General features: G+C 37.6%; 1 protein-coding gene across 1 annotated transcript in view; it reads right to left on the bottom strand.

Annotated features, from left to right (window-relative positions):
- The window catches only part of TXNDC16 (thioredoxin domain containing 16), a 104448-nt gene that overhangs the window by 8992 nt on the left and 75443 nt on the right, over positions 1-20013 (bottom strand). The window contains exons 16-17 of the mRNA XM_060167196.1: positions 4957-5041; positions 3204-3342 (exon numbers count right to left, since the gene is read on the bottom strand). Coding sequence (XP_060023179.1) covers positions 3204-3342; positions 4957-5041 — 224 coding nt within the window. The remainder of the gene's footprint in view (positions 1-3203; positions 3343-4956; positions 5042-20013) is intronic.

Below are 20013 nucleotides of genomic sequence, written 5' to 3'. Positions count from 1 at the left end.
AATCTTAGATCCCTTCTTCTCCAAACTCCCCTGTGTTGTATTCTTGTATTAACTATCATCTTTTCTCTTCTACATGAGTTACGTCCCCTTCCTAAAATTGACAGATCTCATCAAGCCAGCAGAATGGATTTGACGAATCTGGTGCAATGGAGCCGTCACTGCTCAATTCAAAAATTTATTGAGAACTTCAAGATCTTATGCTGGGTACTGAATCAAAAAGAATTAAGGTGCTTACCCTGCCCTCAAAGAGTTCATAGTTAAGAGAAGGAAAGAAGTATACAAACTGCTGTGATCCAAGAAAAAAATTAATGTGTGACACTAAGGAAACCTATTGGTTCTAAATTAAAACTAAAAAACAAGTTAGGGGAGCTCATGGGTGATTTTAGGAAGTGGTATTTGATCTGGGCCTTGCATAAGGAATAAGACCTTGATAGATAGAGGCGTGTGCTTAGAGCGGGGATTCCAGATATAGGGAGCATCATGAGGGTGCAGACAGGTGTTAAGGCATGCAGAGTATCTGGGGAACAGTGAGAGTGAAGCATATCAGACTTAGGCAGGCAAGAGGCAAATGTGGCTGTCAAACCAGATGGGAAAATGACTCCACAGGCTTTCTAGCTCTCAGGAATACTGAGATTTTGTATCACATGAGTGACATGGTTAGGCCTGTTTCAGATGACTAACTAGAATATGAATTTGTGGAAGGACAAGCTAGTGACAGGCACTGCTCTTTCCTATGTCAGGAAAGAAACACTAAGAGTTGTGTGAGTTTAGAGGTTATGATTAGAAAGAGTTAGGAATCATCAGCTGGTATGACAGTAGAAGTTATGGGTATAGATAAAGTCTCCCAAAGAAAAACATAGCAAAAAAAGAAAAAAGCGTTGAAGATGTAATTCTAGAGTGGCCAGAGGGTTGAAAGTGTACCTAGAGAGGATTGAATTGCAAAAGCCAAAGGAGGAGAGAATTTTAAGAAGGAAAAGCACAATCAAGAGTTTTGATTGCTATTCAGAGGTTAAGGAGAAACAGAAAAGGTCATCAAATGTGGTCCCTGGAAGGTGACCTTTGGCTATTTGAGTATGTAAGAGACTATAATTGTGTGGGTTCTGATATTCTTAACTTATTCATAATAAGAACATAAAAAGGAACTCCATGTATCTGAGAAAAGTGCTAAACATATTACCTAACAAATAGTTCTAAGTGTGACAGCCTTGGATATATCATTGCTTACTTATGATATTTACATAGCAAATTATCATGTATTTCAGATTTGGGCACTATTTACTTGGACTAATTTGTCATCAGGTTCATTAAAATAAAAGTTCGATGTTATGTAAAAAATGTTAACCATCCGGCCATCCACTCCTCTTTCCTATCCAGAGGAAGGATCCAAAGTCCTTCTGGTAACTAGGTGTAGGCCAGGAGACAGATTACTGCTAGCTGGCTACTGTACACAGTCACTGATGCTCTAGACTTAAAGCTCCAACACAAAGCAGCACTGAGAAATTTAATAACCACTTGAAGGTTTTAGAATTTATGAAAAGATCGTAACTAAAAGCAAAATAAATATTATTACAGCTGTTCATTATTTAGTTGAACACTGCAAACCAAAACGTTGTAAATTTGCCTTAACTATAAACATTGATAATTGTTAAGCTTGCCCACAGTTTCTCAGCCTTAAAGAATATAATCTTAAAGAAAACAATTAGATACCTATTTTTATCTAGCAGTTAGGCAAAGATTAAAGAGTAAAATGATACAAATCTTCTGTTGGGCGAGACAGGAATAAATGTCAGAAGCCTTCAAAATGTGCCTACCCTTTGGACTAGCAATTCAAATTCTATGAACTTACCGTAAGTATATAGTCATAGCAACACCCAAAGATTATCTATAAGGATGGTCCCAGAATAAAACAAAACAAAACAAAGACATCTTAAATATTAACCAACAGGAAATTAGATAAATTGTGGTTTATTAGTACAACAGAATATTATGCCAATATTTAAAAACTAATATGCAAATATTTATTTCTTGGTGGAAATATCCCTTAATATAAAAAGATAAACACATATATACACATGGATTTTTTTTTTAAGTTCGGGAAAATATATCCCCAAATTTAAACTTGGTGAAAGAAGTTATGGTTTATTCTGATTTTCTTCTTTATAGTTTCCTGTATTATCTCGGAAAAAAAAGCTAAAGTCTTACAATAATTCCCAAAATATTACACTATGTATATGCTAAAGAAAGTCATTTAATAATGTCATTAAAGACAAAAATGTTACTTTATAAATAATTTAGAAAACCACATCCTGAAAATATTAATGATTTGATTGATTATAAACTGTAACTTTAATTGGGGGAGGGGAGGCAATAGAACTGAGGTCACAAAAAACTTAAAGAATACATTCATTTCTTTGAGCCTAAAATGTAGTATCATTTAGGTCAGCATGACAAAAAACAGTAACAGGAGGATATTCGTTCAGTATTTACAGTTGATGATAGTGCCCCTATGGCACTTTAGAAAGGTAGAAAAGCATAAATTTATAATATTCTAGATACAGTTAATATTAATGCAAAACAACCAAAATCAAGAAATGCAGGTTACATCTGCTGGGCCCCTGAATCCATTATTACACAAAGTAAGCATCGGAAAAGGACTTTCGTAAGACAGTATTTTGCTCTAAAATGGTATAATAATACCAGCTAACATTTGTTGAGTGTTTACCAGGGGCCAAACACTGTACACAGAGCACTGAACACCCATCTCATTTAGTCCTTACAATAACGCTCTGCAGCAGGGGCTACTATCACCTACATTTTACACATGTGGAAACTGAGGCACAGAGATGCTTACATACAGCCAATAGGGAGACAAGCAAGGATCTGAAGCCCAGAAGTCTGCTCTCTGGAATCTATGTGCTTTATGCCAAGTTTCAGCCTAGACTGAGTACTTCAACTGGCCATCAGCCACAAGCATCTCAGCAATAAAAATAATCCAAAGACATGTAAACTTTTGGCAGTGGACTAAAGAAGCTGTATGCATAACAGGTGAATAATAAAACAGAGCAACCCAATGAATCTTGACATCACAACACATCATGCCCTGTGCCAACAAAAGCTGGAAACCCATGTATTAAAACACACTGTCTTTAACTGGTCTAGATTTTCTTATTTCAAATAACATCCTTATTATAAAATATACTCACAAATATTTCCAGTGATGCATTGGTTATTATTTGAACTATTTCTTGAGCATGGACATTAGCTAATGAAATGCTCTCGATTTTGCCTTCTTTGTGTCTGGCAAGCAGCAGGGCTGGAAGAGTTACAGCATATTTATTTGACCTATGGAGAAATGTAGTATTAAAATTTCCAGCCAAAATATAGCAAATCATCAAAAATATGAACAGTTAGGCCAAGAAGTCACAATGGAGGCAGCAAATGGGAAGCCCTACTAAGGAAAAAAGAACTCCATTTCCAGACAAACTTATCTTCTATGTGAGGCTATCTGAGCAAGTTCAAGAACCTTGATAATCTAGATTAGAAGAAAGCAACAGATAGTAATCTAGCCAGATTTGTATTTCTAGACAACTTATTCATCAAGAAAATGTCCAAATAGGATTAGGAACACACTGAATGGTTCTCCACTTTTTGGGCTGCTCACCAAACTGCTGAGCCAAGGAGACAGGCATTTATGAGAATGGGCCTGTTATTTGCCAGGCACTACACCAGGTGCTTCTAGTTAAGTCTTTAACCGTCAGAACATCCCTATAACCCTCTGTTTACTGATGATGAAAGAGCGGTAAACAGCAGAGACAGAATTCACACTGAGGTATTCCAGATACAGAGTCTGTGCTCTCTCCACTGAAACAGAGCCCAAATCTGCTCCCTCCTACCACTACTTTTGCTAACTAAACTTAAAAGAACATCACTGAATAGGAAAAAAATGTCTTGTGTGAAATTACCAGTGATGTAGTCACATTTATATCATGTAAAAGCTTAATTCATGCTAAAACAAAAGTATAGACATTATAATATTATAAACATTAGTAGAAAGCCCAGTTTTCAGATTACCTGTTGGTAATATAACCAGTTGGTTATAAACGAAACATACTCCGAAAACTACTGGTCTAGAAGAGAGTGGGTGACTGTCCATGTGTCAGGTGAACAGGTCTCATATTCCCTAAAGATCTGGAGTTCTGTATTCACTTTTAAAAAATCACTGATTTCATGGAGCTCGATCATCAAAAGCATGTGTCACCAGTATTCAGGATGAAAGATTTAAGCTCAGAAATGACAATGAGGAATAATATAGTCAGAGGGTAATAAACACAAACTGGGGCTTATTAACTCCACGTGCATCTGAAGAGGAGTCAGAAGTGTAGAACGTGCTATGTATTCATAATTTCCAAATTTTCAGTTCAGTCCTTCATTCCGCAGCAACTGAAATACTTGATAGTTCACAGGAGCCCCGAATTCTACAAATAAAGCAACTTAAGTGGCTAAAAGAAGCACTGCTTAAGCGTATGTCTGCAATAACAAAATTAAGTAGAACTATCCATTCGTCACCTAAAACTCTGCGAGAAATATAGAAAAACTGATTTTTATGTAGACCTTGGTGGCAAACCAAAACCCAGACACTCAAGAAATAAAATTCCTCATAAAACTATGACAACTGAAAAGAATTTACCGCAGGTAATAGAATCCAAAGAGGAAAACTTTTATAGGAAGATGAAGTAGTATGAATCCAATGTTGCCCCATGAGGGCATCTAGCCTAAAGAAGAATTTTGAATATCTAAAAATTCTAAATAGCCAGGTAGTACTTCCTAGATCTTCCCAGAAGGAAATTAAAAATTTAGTTATGTTGCTGCCCTATTTTCCTTCATCAACTTTGTAAAGACAAACAAATTATTTTGCAAACTTCTTCCTCCCTAAAATTAGAAGACCAACAGACTTACAGTGTCAAAACATCTTCTTCAGAATAAATTCCTGTGATAACACATCCTTTTAGGCAGTTTCCTGCTTCAGTGAACTCTTCTTTTGCTATAAATACACAAACAAGTTAAAAATCTGAAACCTTTCAAGTTATGTATGCTATTCAACTGACGAACATGTTTACAGATGATAGTGCTTAATTATTAATTAATTATAAAGACGTTTAAGTGCAGACCTTACATACCTTATTGGTTCTAAAATATATCTGTGTTCTTTTTATAACATTTGATAACTACAGAAATGTACATTGATATAATACAACTATGGTTCTGTAAATAAATGTACTCCAAATGTACAGATGACCCTTGAACAACATGAGTTTGACCAGGATGGGTCCACTTTATACATGAATTTTTTCAATAAATATAGTACCTGTATTTTCATTTAACAGACCTTTAAACTAACTAAGTGTGGGGAAAAGTATGTGTTCAACTGTGTTCAAGAGATCACAATACGTGGAATCAAAAGAAGTAGAGTTTGAGTCCTAATTCTATCCAAACTGAGCTTCCTGCCCTTGGGTGGGTCATTTATCAATTCCTTTATTTTTGAGGCAGAGACAGCAGTCTGGGGATTTTCAACTGTGCAGGGGGTCAGCACCCCTAACCCCCTCGTTTTCAAGGGTCAACTGTAATTTATAAGATTTACAGGATTCTAATCATACAGATTAAGTAAATAAATATTGGTTGCTTTTTAATCTACTCCTAAGGCAAGGTAAATGGAGACAGCTGTCCTATATGTAGCCTGGAAAGAAAAGCAGGTATGTGAAATGATACACACATTATAACCAGAAAATCTAAAAGTGCTCATATGCATAGAAAAAATAGAAGACTGGAAATTCTAGTCCTCTAACAGTGTCTCTGTTAGGGTTCTATAATTATGAGGGATTTGTATCTTCTTCTCTATTTCCTGTATTTTCTGTAATGTGTTTTTGTTACTTTTAAACTTTGATTAATTTGTGTATCAGTCTTTTCCCATTTGTTATGATATACATTTTCAAAATAAGAACTATTATCTCTGTAGGTTTCTGAATACATTTTCATAAATAATAGCATATTCTGGACCTTATAACCAAGAAGCAAGTCTGAATTAAACAGTTGTAGACTAATGAGAAAAGAGCAAAGGTAGACTGATATAAATGATGTATTCTTGACAACTGAAGGCCAGATGATAGCTCAGCTCGCTGCACAAAAGGTTCATAACAGTTGAAATAGAAAAACTATGATGGAAGAATTGAATCATAAAGCACCTAGAGGTCTGGGTATGCTGAACCCCAAAGATCTGTACCTTAGTAGTCAGCACTATATTCGTGATGTGAGCATCAACACTGTTAACCTTGGGTAACCACAAGATTGTTTTCTTTAAAAACAATGCATACTTTCCACAAGACTGAGAAACACTGTAGGAAAGCCAGCTTACTAAAGTGGCAAAATCCACCAGCAGGCAGCACTGAGAGCTCATTTATAATCATAAATTTAATGAGAAACGAGTAACCCATGAAAATATTTTCTTTAGCCTGTGCTATACCAAAGTAGAAAAGATTCATAAGAAAACTAGGCAACTAGAAAGAACTGAGTACTGTATTTTCATTTCTAAGAGAAATTTCTCTAAATTCTGATCAATAATTGATGATTGTTATCTAAAGCAATGACATAATGGAAATCTGTTTTAGTTTCTTTTTTGATAAGAAAATTACACTAATATTCCCATATAATTTCTTCATGAAGAAGACGCTAAACTCATGAATATGTTTCTTGCAAGCCTCTGCATGAAACCACTTGTACATAAATCCTAAGTTCCTTGGGGAATGGTAGCATTTAAGACTGTAGACCTCAGTTACATATCCATTCCCACTAAATCAAAGTGTAAATTCTCCTCTGAATATTTGAAACCAGGCACATTCTCCTCCTTGGTGAAAACTGCATATATGTCAGAATATATGGCAACCCAAATATAAGGAAATAATCAGTTATCTAAATAAAAAGTTTTTTTAACCACTATAAATATACTTGAGGTGTAATATTAACAGTGACTTACAATATTTAGTTGTTTTAACTTTAAACATATTTTAATTGCATAAAATAAATACATTAGGAGCTTCAAGATGGCGCAAGAGTAAGATGCAGAGATCACCTTCCTCCCCACAAATACATCAGAAATACATCTACATATGGAACAACCCCTACAGAACACCCACTGAACGCTGGCAGAAGACCTCAGACGTCCCAAAAGGCAAGAAACTCCCCACGTACCTGGGTAGGGCAAAAGAAAAAAGACAAAACAGAGACAAAAGGATAGGGATGGGACGTGCACCAGTGGGAGGGAGCCGTGAAGGAGGAAAGGTTTCCACACGCTAGAAGCCCCTTCGCGGGCGGAGACTGCGGGTGGCGGAGTGGGGGGAGCTTCGGGGCCGCGGAGGAAAGCACAGCAACAGGGGTGCTGAGGGCAAAGCGGAGAGATTCCCGCACAGAGGATCGGTGCCTACCGGCACTCACCAGCCCGAGAGGCTCGTCTGCTCACCTGCTGGGGCGGGCAGGGGCTGGGACCTGAGGCTCGGGCGGGCTACAGAGCTTAGATCCCAGGGAGAGGACTGGGGTTGGCTGTGTGAACACAGTCTGAAGGGGGCGAGTGTGCCACAGCTAGCTGGGAGGGAGTCCGGGAAAAGGTCTGGACCTGCCGAAGAGGCAAGAGACCTTTTCTTGCCTCTTTGTTTCATGGTGCGCGAGGTGAGATTAAGAGTGCCACCTAAATGACTCCAGAGATGGGCGTGAGCCGCAGCTATCAGCGTGGACCCCAGAGATGGGCGGGAGACGCTAAGGCTCCTGCCGCCGCCACCAAGAAGCCTGTGTGTGAGCACAGGTCACTCTCCATACCTCCCCTCCTGGGAGCCTGTGCAGCCCGCCACTGCCACGGTCCCGTGATCCAGGGACAACTTCCCCGGGAGAACGCACGGCGCGCCTCAGGCTGCTGCAACGTCACGCTGGCCTCTGCCGCCGCAGGCTCGCCTCGCATCCACGCCCCTCCCTCCCCCCGGCCTGAGTGAGCCAGAGCCCCTGAATCAGTTGCTCCTTTAACCCCGTCCTGTCTGAGCGAAGAACAGACGCCCTCAGGTGACCTAGATGCAGAGGCGGGGCCAAAGCTGAACCACAGGAGCTGTGCGAACAAAGAAAGAAAGGGAAATATCTCCCAGCAGCCTCAGGAGCAGAGGATTTAATCTCCACAATCAACTTGATGTACCCTGCATCTGTGGAATACCTGAATAGAAACGAATCATCCCAAATTGAGGAGGGGGACTTTGGGAGCAACGACATATATATATTTTTCCCTTTTTCTCTTTTTCGTGAGGATGACAGGGTCTTGGTGCTCTGACCGGACGTCAGGCCTGTGCCTCTGAGGAGGGGAAGCCGAGTTGAGGACACTGGTCCACCAGAGACCTCCCAGCTCCACGTAATGTCAAACAGCGAAAATCTCCCAGAGATCTCCATCTCAATGCCAAGACCCAGCTCCACTCAACGACCAGCAAGCTCCAGTGCTGGACACCCTATGCCAAACAACTAGCAAGACAGGAACACAACCCCATCCATTAGCAGACAGGCTTCCTAAAATCATAAGGTCACAGACACCCCAAAACACACCACCAGACGTGGACCTGCCCACCAGAAAGACAAGACCCAGCATCATCCACCAGAACACAGGCACTAGTCCCCTCCACCAGGAAGCCTACACAACCCACTGAACCAACCTTAGTCACTGGGAGCAGACACCAAAAACAACAGGATCTACGGAGCTGCAGCCTGCAAAAAGGAGACCCCAAACACAGTAAGTTACGCAAAATGAAAAGACAGAGAAACACACAGCAGATGAAGGAACAAGGTAAAAACCCACCAGGCCAAACGAAGAGGAAATAGGCAGTCTACCTGAAAAAGAATGCAGAATAATGATAGTAAAAATGATCCAAAATCCTGGAAATAGAATGGAGAAAATACAAGAAACGTTTAACAAGGACCTAGAAGAACTAAAGAGAAAACAAACAATGATGAACAACACAATAAATGAAATTAAAAATTCTCTAGAAGGAATCAGCAGCAGAATTACTGAGGCAGAAGAACGGATAAGTGACCTGGAAGATAAAATAGTGGAAATAATTACTGCAGAGCACAATAAAGAATGAGAAGAGTCGAGGACAGTCTCAGAGACCTCTGGGACAATGTTAAATGCACCAACATTCGAATTACAGGGGTGCCAGAAGAAGCAGAAGAGAAAAAGAAAGGGACTGAGAAAATATTTGAAGACATTATACTTGAAAACTTCCGTAATATGGGAAAGGAAATAGTTAATCAATCCAGGAAGTGCAGAGAGTCCCATACAAGATAAATCCAAGGAGAAACATGCCAAGACACATATCAATTAAATTATCAATAACTAAATACAAAGAAAAAATATTAAAAGCAGCAAGGGAAAAACAACAACTAACATACAAGGGAAACCCCATAAGGTTAATAGCTGATCCTTCAGTAGAAACTCTGCAAGCCAGAAGGGAATGGCAGGACATATTCAAAGTGATGAAAGGGAAAAACCTACAACCAAGATTACTCTACCCAGCAGGGATCTCATTCACATTCCACAGAGAAATTCAAACCTTTACAGACTAGCAAAAGCTAAGAGAATTCACCACCACCAAACCAGCTTTACAACAAATGCTAAAGGAACTTCTTTAGGCAGGAAACACAAGAGAAGGAAAAGACCTACAAAAACAAACCCAAAACAATGAAGAAAATGGTAACAGGAACATACATATCGATAATTACCTTAAATGTAAATGGATTAAATGCTCCAACCAAAAGACATAGACGGGCTGAATGGATACAAAAAAAAGACCCATATATATGTTGTCTCCAAAAGACCCACTTCAGACCTAGGGACACATACAGACTGAAAGTGAGGGGATGGAAAAAGACATTCCATGCAAATGGATACCAAAGGAAAGCTGGAGTAGCAATTCTCATATCAGACAAAATAGACTTTAAAATAAAGACTATTACAAGAAACAAAGAAGGACATTACCTAATGATCAAGGGATCAATAAAAGAAGAAGATATAACAATTGTAAATATTTATGCACCCAACATAGGAGCACCTCAATACATAAGGCAAATGCTAACAGCCATAAAAGGGGAAAGCGACAGTAACACAATCATACTAGGGGACTTTAACAGCCCACTTTCACCAATGGACAGATCATCCAAAATGAAAATAAATAAGGAAACACAAGCTTTAAATGATACATTAAACAAGATGGACTTAATTGATATTTATAGAACATTCCATCCAAAAACAACAGAATACACTTTCTTCTCAAGGGCTCATGGAACATTCTGCAGGATAGATCATATCTTGGGTCACAAATCAAGCCTTGGTAAATTTAAGAAAATTGAAATTATATCAAGTATCTTTTCCGATCACAATGCTATGAAACTAGATATGAATTACAGGAAAAAATCTGTAAAAAATACAAACACATGGAGGCTGAACAATGCACTACTAAATAACCTAGAGATCACTGAAGAAATCAAAGAGGTAACCAAAAATTACCTAGAAACAAATGACAATGAAAACACGATGACCCAAAACCTATGGAATGCAGCAAAAGCAGTTATAAGAGGGAAGTTTATAGCTATACAAGCCTACCTCAAGCAACAAGAAAAATCTCAAATAAACAACCTAAACTTACACCTAAAGAAACTAGAGAAAGAACAACAAACAAAACCCAAAGTTAGCAGAAGGAAAGAAATCATAAAGGTCAGAGCAGAAATAAATGAAATAAAAACAAAGAAAACAATGGTAATGATCAATAAAACTAAAAGCTGGTTCGTTGAGAAGATAAACAAAATTGATAAACCATTAGCCAGACTCATCAAGAAAAAGAGGGAGAGGACTCAAAGCAATACAATTAGAAATGAAAAAGGAGAAGTAACAACTGACACTGCAGAAATACAAAGAATCATGAGAGATTTCTACAAGCAACTATATGCCAATAAAATGGACAAACTGGAAGAAATGGACAAATTCTCAGAAAAGCACAACCTTCCAAGAATGAACCAGTAAGAAATAGAAAATATAAACAAACAATCACAATCACTGAAATTGAAACTGTGATTAAAAATCTTCCAACAAACAAAAGCCCAGGACCAGATGGCTTCACATGTGAATTCTATCAAACATTTAGAGAAAAGTTAACACCTATCCTTCTCAAACTCTTCCAAAATATAGCATAGGGAGGAACACTCCCAAACTCATTCTACGAGGCCACCATCACCCTGATCCCAAAACTAAACAAGGATGTCACAACGAAAGAAAACTACAGGTCAATATCACTGATGAACATAGATGAAAAAATCCTCAACAAAATACTAGCAAACAGAATCCAACAGCACATTAAGATGATCATACACCATGGTCAAGTGGGGTTTATCCCAGGAATGAAAGGATTCTTCAATATACCCAAATCAATCAATGTGATACACCATATTAACAAATTGAAGAATAAAAACCATATGATCATCTCAATAGATGCAGAAAAAGCTTTCAATAAAATTCAACACACATTTATGATAAAAATCCTCCAGAAAGTAGGCATAGAGGGAACTTACCTCAACATAATAAAGGCCATATATGACAAACCCACAGCCAACATCGTCTTCAATGGTGAAAAACTGAAAACATTTCCAGTAAGATCAGGAACGAGACAAGGTTGCCCACTCTCACCACTATTATTCAACATTGTTTTGGAAGTTTTAGCTACAGCAATCAGAGAAGAAAAAGAAATAAAAGGAATCCAAATCAGAAAAGAACAAGTAAAGCTGTCACTGTTTGCAGATGACATGATACTACACATAGAGAATCCTGAAGATGCTACCAGAAAACTACTAGAGCTAATCAACAAATTTGGTAATGTAGCAGGATACAAAATTAAAGCACAGAGTCTCTGGCATTCCTATACACTAATCATGAAAAATCTGAAAGTGAAATTAAGGAAACACTCCCATTTACCACTGCAACAGAAAGAATAAAATACCTAAGAATAAACCTACCTAAGGAGACAAAAGACCTGTAGGCAGAAAACTATAAGACACTGATGAAAGACATTAAAGATGATACAAACAGGTGGAGAGATATAGCATGTTCTTGGATTGGAAGAACGAACATTGTGAAAATGACTATACTATACAAAGCAATCTACAGATTCAATGCAATCCCTATCAAACTACCACTGGCATTTTTCACAGAACAAGAATAAAAAATTTCACAATTTGTATGGAAACACAAAAGACCCCAAATAGCCAAAGTGATATTGAGAAAGAAAACGGAGCTGTAGGTATCAGGCTCCCTGACTTCAGACTATACTACAAAGCTACAGTAATCAAGGCAGTATGGTACTGGCACAAGAACAGAAACATAGATTAATGGAACTGATAGAAAGCCCAGAGATAAACCCACAGACGTATGGTTAACTTATTTTTGATAAAGAAGGCAAGAATATACAATGGAGAAAAGACAGCCTCTTCAATAAATGGTGCTGGGAAAGCTGGACAGCTACAAGTAAAAGAATGAAATTAGAACATTCCCTAACACCATACACAAAAATAAACTCAAAATGGATTAAAGACCTAAATGTAAGGACAGACACTGTAAAACTCTTAGAGGAAAACATAGGCAGAACACTCTGTGACATAAATCACAGCAAGATCTTTTTTGACCCACCTGCTAGAGAAATGGAAATAAAAACAAAAATAAACAAATGGGACCTAATGAAAATTAAAAGCTTTTGCACAGCAAAGGAAACCATAAACAAGATGAAAAGAAAACCCTCAGAATGGGAGAAAACATTTGCAAATGAAGCAACTGACAGAGGATTCATCTCCAAAATTTACAAGCAGCTCATGCAGCTCAATATTAAAAAAAACAAACAACCCAATCCAAAAATGGGCAGAAGACCTAAATAGACATTTCTCCAAAGAAGATATACAGATTGCCAACAAACATATGAAAGAATGCTCAACATCATTAATCATTAGAGAAATGCAAATCAAAACTACAGTGAGATATCATCTCACACCAGGCAGAATGGCCATCATCAAAAAATCTACAGACCATAAATGCTGGAGAGGGTGTGGAGAAAAGGGAACCCTCTTGCACTGTTGGTGGGAATGTAAATTGATACAGCCTCTATGGAGAACAGTATGAGGGTTCCTTAAAAAACTAAAAATAGAACTACCATTCGACCCAGCAATCCCACATCTGGGTTTATACCCTGAGAAAACCATAAATCAAAAAGAGTCATGTACCACAATTTTCATTGCAGCTCTATTTACAATAGCCAGGACATGGGAGCAACCTAAGTGTCCATCAACAGATGGCACATACATACAATGGAATATTACTCAGCCATAAAAAGAAACGAAATTGAGTTATTTGTAGTGAGGTGGATGGACATAGAGTCTGTCATACAGAGTGAAGTAAGTCAGAAAGAGAAAAACAAATACCATATGCTAACACATATATATGGAATCTAAAAAAAAAAAAAGTGGTCACGAAGAACCTAGGGGCAAGATGGGAATAAAGATGCAGACCTACTAGGGAATGGACTTGAGGACATGGGGAGGGGGAAGGGTAAGCTAGGACCAAGTGAGCGAGGGGCATGGACATATATACACTACCAAATATACAACCGATAGCTGGTGGGAAGCAGCCGCATAGCACAGGGAGATCAGCTCGGTGCTTTGTGACCACCCAGAGGGGTGGGATAGGAAGGGTCGGAGGGAGGGAGACACAAGAGGGAAGAGACATGGGGATATATGTATATGTATAACTGATTCACTTTTTTATAAAGCAGAAAGTAACACACCATTGTAAAGCAATTATACTCCAATAAAGATGTTAAAAATAAATAAATACATTAATTTAGCAATACTGCTTTTTTCTACTGTCACATTTTATTACACAGTTATATTTATACACATACAGATACATCTATATTTTAGCTCTGTCAGCAAAAGAGTTGAGAGGCAAGAACACCACCATTACTAAAATATTCCTAACCCCTAGATCTTGGTTTCTAAATTCAGTGTCCCATTAAAAGGAAATTGGACTCCTTGGAGAACTGGCTGATTCTAGGAATGGGGCTGGGAACATCTTGTGACAAAAGGACGTTTTCAGAAAATAATGGAGACATGTCAAAAGGTCATAGGTACCCAGGACAGAAAAGAAAAAAAAAAAGGACATGATAGAGTGAAAGGCTCCCACTGACCAAATCTATCTAGGGTAACCTGAGCAATCTAATGATAGTAACTGATTATAATCCACTGAATAAAATTACAACTCAGCCATCCGTACTGATAAACAAACAAATGAGTAGTATGCCAACTAATAAAGGTAGAAGGAATAATGGAGTTAGAAATTTCCCACTTGGCAACTATCATAGTAATACCTGTTGCAGGCAGTAATTTTAAAACTGCTGTGCAAAAGTAAAATGAGGAACAGGACATCTACAGAGTTTTAAACTATATCCCTACAAGATATTTATTAATTAAAAAGCAAAAAGTAGTAACTTTCTAGTAGAGGGGCCTGAAAGATAACACCAGTGGATAAAAGAGACATTTCACCCCTCATGGAACTCACATTAGTCTTCAAACCATTAGAATCTATATGAACAACAAATTAATATCTGATACAAAATAAGTGATCACCGCAACGGGAGAGGCCACAACAGTGAGAGGCCCGCGTACCGTAAAAAAAAAAAAAAAAATAAGTGATCAGCAAATGTTAATAGTTAGCATTTATGAATAAAATCCAAATGTACATAAAAATGTTAATGGATTATAAGAGCCTTTTATTGTTATATGTTTTCTCATTCTATATGTTGAAAATTATGTTGAAAATAATGTTTTATATGAAAATTGAAAATAATGATTTTCAAAATAGTGTTGAAAATCCAGCAACTATCATATGAATGTCTGCAAAAACCAAAAACAAAAAGGAAGAGGAACTAATACCTGACTTAAAAGGCTTAGAAACAATCAATCCAGTAAAATAATTTAAAAGCATCATATCCAGATTACATCATTCTGGCACACCAGACCACCTTTATATACTTTAACATTATGCTTTTGAGAGATAACTACATGTAAATTTTATCAGCATTTGCACAGCAATATGATCAAGTACACTGTTCCTTATGTTGATCTCTAAATAAAATATACACGTATATATACATACGTGAAAAATTCCTCTAAGCATGTACAATCAGAGAAATAGTTTCTCTATGGGTGACTCAGCACCCTAACTTCTAGTTTGCCATTTATTGTATAATGATTATAAATTGGCAAAATTTTTATCTTTCTGTTTGTATTTGCTACCAGATTGCTCAGGGTTAAGTTTTAGGATCAACTGCAGTGTTTCTAGGTATTCTACATAATTATCCCCTACTTTTATTGCTTAACTCTTATCCTTGTTTTAATGATTTTATTGTATTTCTGCCTTTTATTTTCTGAAGACTAATTCTTTTTGGAAGGAGGCCCAGTGTAAATAATAAACAAGAACTTCAGGACACCAGGCACTTGAGGTTGGTAGAAAACAAAGTCAACTGTGGGTGCAAAAACATGAGAAAGGGAAAGACGGAGTAAAACACAGAGTAATTTACTTCATGATTTTTCATAGAGAGAATACAAATTTAAAAGTTATGCCCTCTGGATTTTGCCTTCTAAGATGGTAAGCCACATTGCACACATTAACATTCCTTTTATTTCTTTCTAGTGAGTTCTTTTGGCTTTTATTTTTAAAAATTCTGAAGACAAAGTAGAAGGGGAAAATTACTAGACAGCAATTTGTAGAAAGCAAAATTTAATAAGTACCTAATAGTATCTACTAAATAAAATTATAATGCTAGACTTTGGGGATCTTCTTCCCATACAAATATCCTTAAGATATTTCATTCAGAATTTGAAATTCATCTTAAATAAAAGAAAAATAAGAAGGAGGGAAGTTTGCTACATAAATGGAAAGAGTTAGCATGAGATTGCCAACTAAAAATTGTTACTTGCCATCTGCCTCTGAAAGGATGAGGTCACTAGCCACGGCAGTCACCAACCTTCGATACACCCTGAAGGGAGTTCAGGGTGAGATCAGTAATGAAGCACTCTGTGCTCTGGGAAAAACTGGCAGAACAGGCCTTCAGATAGCCAGCTATTTTCAGGAGATTTTATGGGCCCAGTTTCTTGCATCTTCTCATATCTAGAAAAGCAGCACTAAAAGCATTAACAGAGACATCTGCTCCTCGTGACTAGCAACAACCTTCTTGTGACTAGCAGCAATCTTCTGCCAAAATATATGCTTGACTGCATGTATCCCCTTCACCACAGTTATGTATATACTGACTACCCCCTACCTCTTTGGAGCAGTTCCTCAGAGCTATCTGAGATGCTGTCTCCCAGGCGATAGTCCTCATTTTGCCTCAAATAAAGCCTAACTCACAACTCTCATGTTATGCACTTTTTTCAGTCGACATGACAAGGAGAACACTAAGGGTTTTGCTACCCAGGTTTTGGAGAGGCCATCCATCTCCAAAGCCAAGATAATAACATTCTAAGTAATACCACTGGTCAGAAAAAATGCCCTGTGTACTCTTTCTTTAAAACTTACTGAAAGACACAGTCCTATGAAGGACAGAAAAAAAAAACAGAAAGAAAGAATAGGAGTTTAAGAATAGAGAAATTGTAATATTAAAAGAACACTATAGCCAATGATACTATGTAAAAAAAAAAAGTAAAACTAATTGCTGTAAGTGCTGTATCAAAGGTGAAAGCAAAAACATTAATTTGAAATTAAATATAAGATGAATTCATTTCCTTAGTTCAGTCTCCAAAGGCAATGGAAATGAAAGCAAAAATAAACAAATGGGACCTAATCAAACTTACAAGCTTCTATACATCAAAGGAAACCATAAACAAAACAAAAAAGACAACCTACAGACTGGGAGAAAATATTTGCAAATGATGTGACCAACAAGGGCTTAATTTCAAAAATATACAAACAGCGCACACAACTCAATAACAAAAAAAGCAAAAAACCCAATCGAAAAATGGGCAGAAGACCTAAATAGACACTTCTCCAAAGAAGACATACAGATGGCCAATAGGGACATGAAAAGATGCTCATCATCGCTAATTATTAGAGAAATGCAAATCAAAACTACAGTGAGGTACCACCTCACACCAGTCAGAATAGCCATCATTAAAAAGTCTAAAAATAATAAACGTTGGAGAGGGTGTTGAGAAAAGGGAACCCTCTTAGACTGTTGGTGGGAATGTAAATTGGTGCAGCCATTACGGAAAACAGTATGGAGGTTGCTCAAGAAACTAAAAATAGAGTTGCAATATGATCCAGCAATCCTATTCCTGGGCATATACCCAGACATAACTATAATTTGAAAAGATACAAGCACCCCTATGTTCATAGCAGCACTATTCACAATAGCCAAGACATGGAAACAACCTAAATGTCCTATGAAGGATGAATGAAGGAAGAAGGTGTGAGATAAATAGACAGATACACACACACACACACACACACACACACACACACACACACACAATGGAATACTACTCAGCCATAAAAAAGAATGAAAAAATGTATTTGTAGCAACATGGATGGACCTAGAGATTATCATACTAAACAAAGTCAGTCAGAAGGCGAAAGACAAATGCCATATGATATCACTTATATGTGGAATCTAAAATACAACAAAAATGAACATATCTACAAAACTGAAACAGACTCACAGACATGGAGAACAGACTTGTGGTTGCCAAGTGGGGGAGGAGTGTGTGGGAGGGAAGGATTGGGAGTTTGGGATTAACAGGAACAAACTATTATATATAGGATGGATAAACAATAAGGTCCTAGTGTATAGCACAGGGAACTATATTCAATATCCTGTGATAAACCATAATGGAAAAGAATATGAAAAAGAATATATATGTATTACTGAGCCACTTTGCTGTACAGCTGAAATTAACACAACATTGTAAATCAACTATACTTCAATAAAATAATTTTTAACATCTTTATTGGAATATAATTGCTTTACAATGTTGTGTTGGTCTCTGCTGTATAACAAAGTGAATCAGCTATATGCATATGTATATCCCCATATTGCTTCACTCTTGCATCTCCCTCCCACCCTCCTTATCCCACCCATCTAGGTGGTCACAAATCACTGAGCTGATCTCCCTGTGCAATGCAGCTGCTTCCCACTAGCTATCTATTTTACATTGGTAGTGTATGTAGTCAATGCTACTCTCTTAACTTTGTCCCAGTTTACACTTCCCCCTCCCCGTGTCCTCAAGACCATTCTCTACAGCTGTGTCCTTATTCCTGTCCTGCCCCTAGGTTCATCAGAATCATTTTTTTTCTTAGATTCCATATATATGTGTTAGCATACAGTATTTGCTTCTCTCTTTCTGACTTATGTCACTCTGTATGACAGACTCTGGAACCATCCACCTCACTACAAATAACTCAATTTCATTTCTTTTTATGGCTGAGTAATATTCCATTGTATATATGTGTCCCATCTTCTTTATCCATTCATCTGTCAATAGACACTTAGGTTGCTTCCACGTCCTGGCTATTGTAAATAGTGCTGCAATGAACACTGTGGTACATGACTCTATTTGAATTATGGTTTTCTTGGTATACGCCAAGTAGTGGGATTGCTGGGTCATATGGTAGTTCTATTTGTAGTTTTTTAAGGAACCTCCATACTGTTCTCCATAGTGGCTGTATCAATTTACATTCCCACCAACACTTCAAGAGGGTTCCCTTTTCTCCACACCCTCTCCAGCATTTATTGTTTGTAGATTTTTTTGATGATGTCCACTCTGAGTGGTGTGAGGTGATATCTCATTGTAGTTTTGATTTGCATTTCTCTAATGATAAATGATGTTGAGCATCCTTTCATCTGTCCATTGGCAATCTGTATATCTTCTTTGGAGAAATGTCTATTTAGGTCCACTGCCCATTTTTGGATTGGGTTGTTTGTTTTTTTGAAATTGAGCTGCATGAGTTGCGTGTATATTTTGGAGATTAATCCTGTGTCAGTTGCTTCATTTGCAAATATTTTCTCCCATTATAAGGGCTGTCTTTTCATCTTTTTTGTTTCCTTTGCTGTGCAGAAGCTTTTAAGTTTCATTAGGTGACATTTGTTTATGTTTGTTTTTATTTTCATTTCTCTAGGAGGTGGGTCAAAAAGGATCTTGCTGTGATTTATGTCATAGAGTGTTCTGCCTATGTTTTCCTCTAAGAGTTTTACAGTGTCTGGCCTTACATTTAGGTTTTTAATCCATTTTGAGTTTATTTTTGTGTATGGTGTTAGGGAGTGTTCTAATGTTATTTTTTACAGGTAGCTGTCCAGTTTTCGCAGCACTGCTTATTGAAGAGGCTGTCTTTTCTCCATTGTACACTCTTGCCTCCTTTATGAAAGATAAGATGACCATATGTGCATTGGTTTATCTCAGGGCTTTCTATCCTGTTCCATTGGTCTACATTTCTGTTTTTGTGCCAGTACCATACTGTCTTGATTACTGTAGCTTTGTAGTATAGTTTGAAGTCAGGGAGCCTGATTCCTCCAGCTCCATTTTTATTTCTCAAGATTGTTTTGGGAGAGACCTTCAAGATGGCAGAGGAGTAAGACATGGAGATCACCTTCCTCCCCACAAATACATCACAAATACATCAACATGTGGAACAACTCCTACAGAACATATGCTGAATGCTGGTAGAAGACCTCAGACTTCCCAAAAGGCAAGAAACTCCCCATGTACCTGGGCAGGGCAAAAGAAAAAAGAAAACACAGAGACAAAAAAATAGGGACAGGACCTGCACCTCTGGGAGGGAGCTGTGAAGGAGGAAAAGTTTCCACACACTGGGAAGCCCCTTCACAGGCAGAGACGAGTGGTGGGCTGGGG

This window comes from Lagenorhynchus albirostris, chromosome 1 (genome assembly GCF_949774975.1).
Source record: "Lagenorhynchus albirostris chromosome 1, mLagAlb1.1, whole genome shotgun sequence".
Classification (NCBI taxonomy): domain Eukaryota; kingdom Metazoa; phylum Chordata; class Mammalia; order Artiodactyla; family Delphinidae; genus Lagenorhynchus; species Lagenorhynchus albirostris.
Note: the sequence above shows the minus strand (reverse complement) of the source record. Positions and strands in the feature narration are given on the sequence as shown.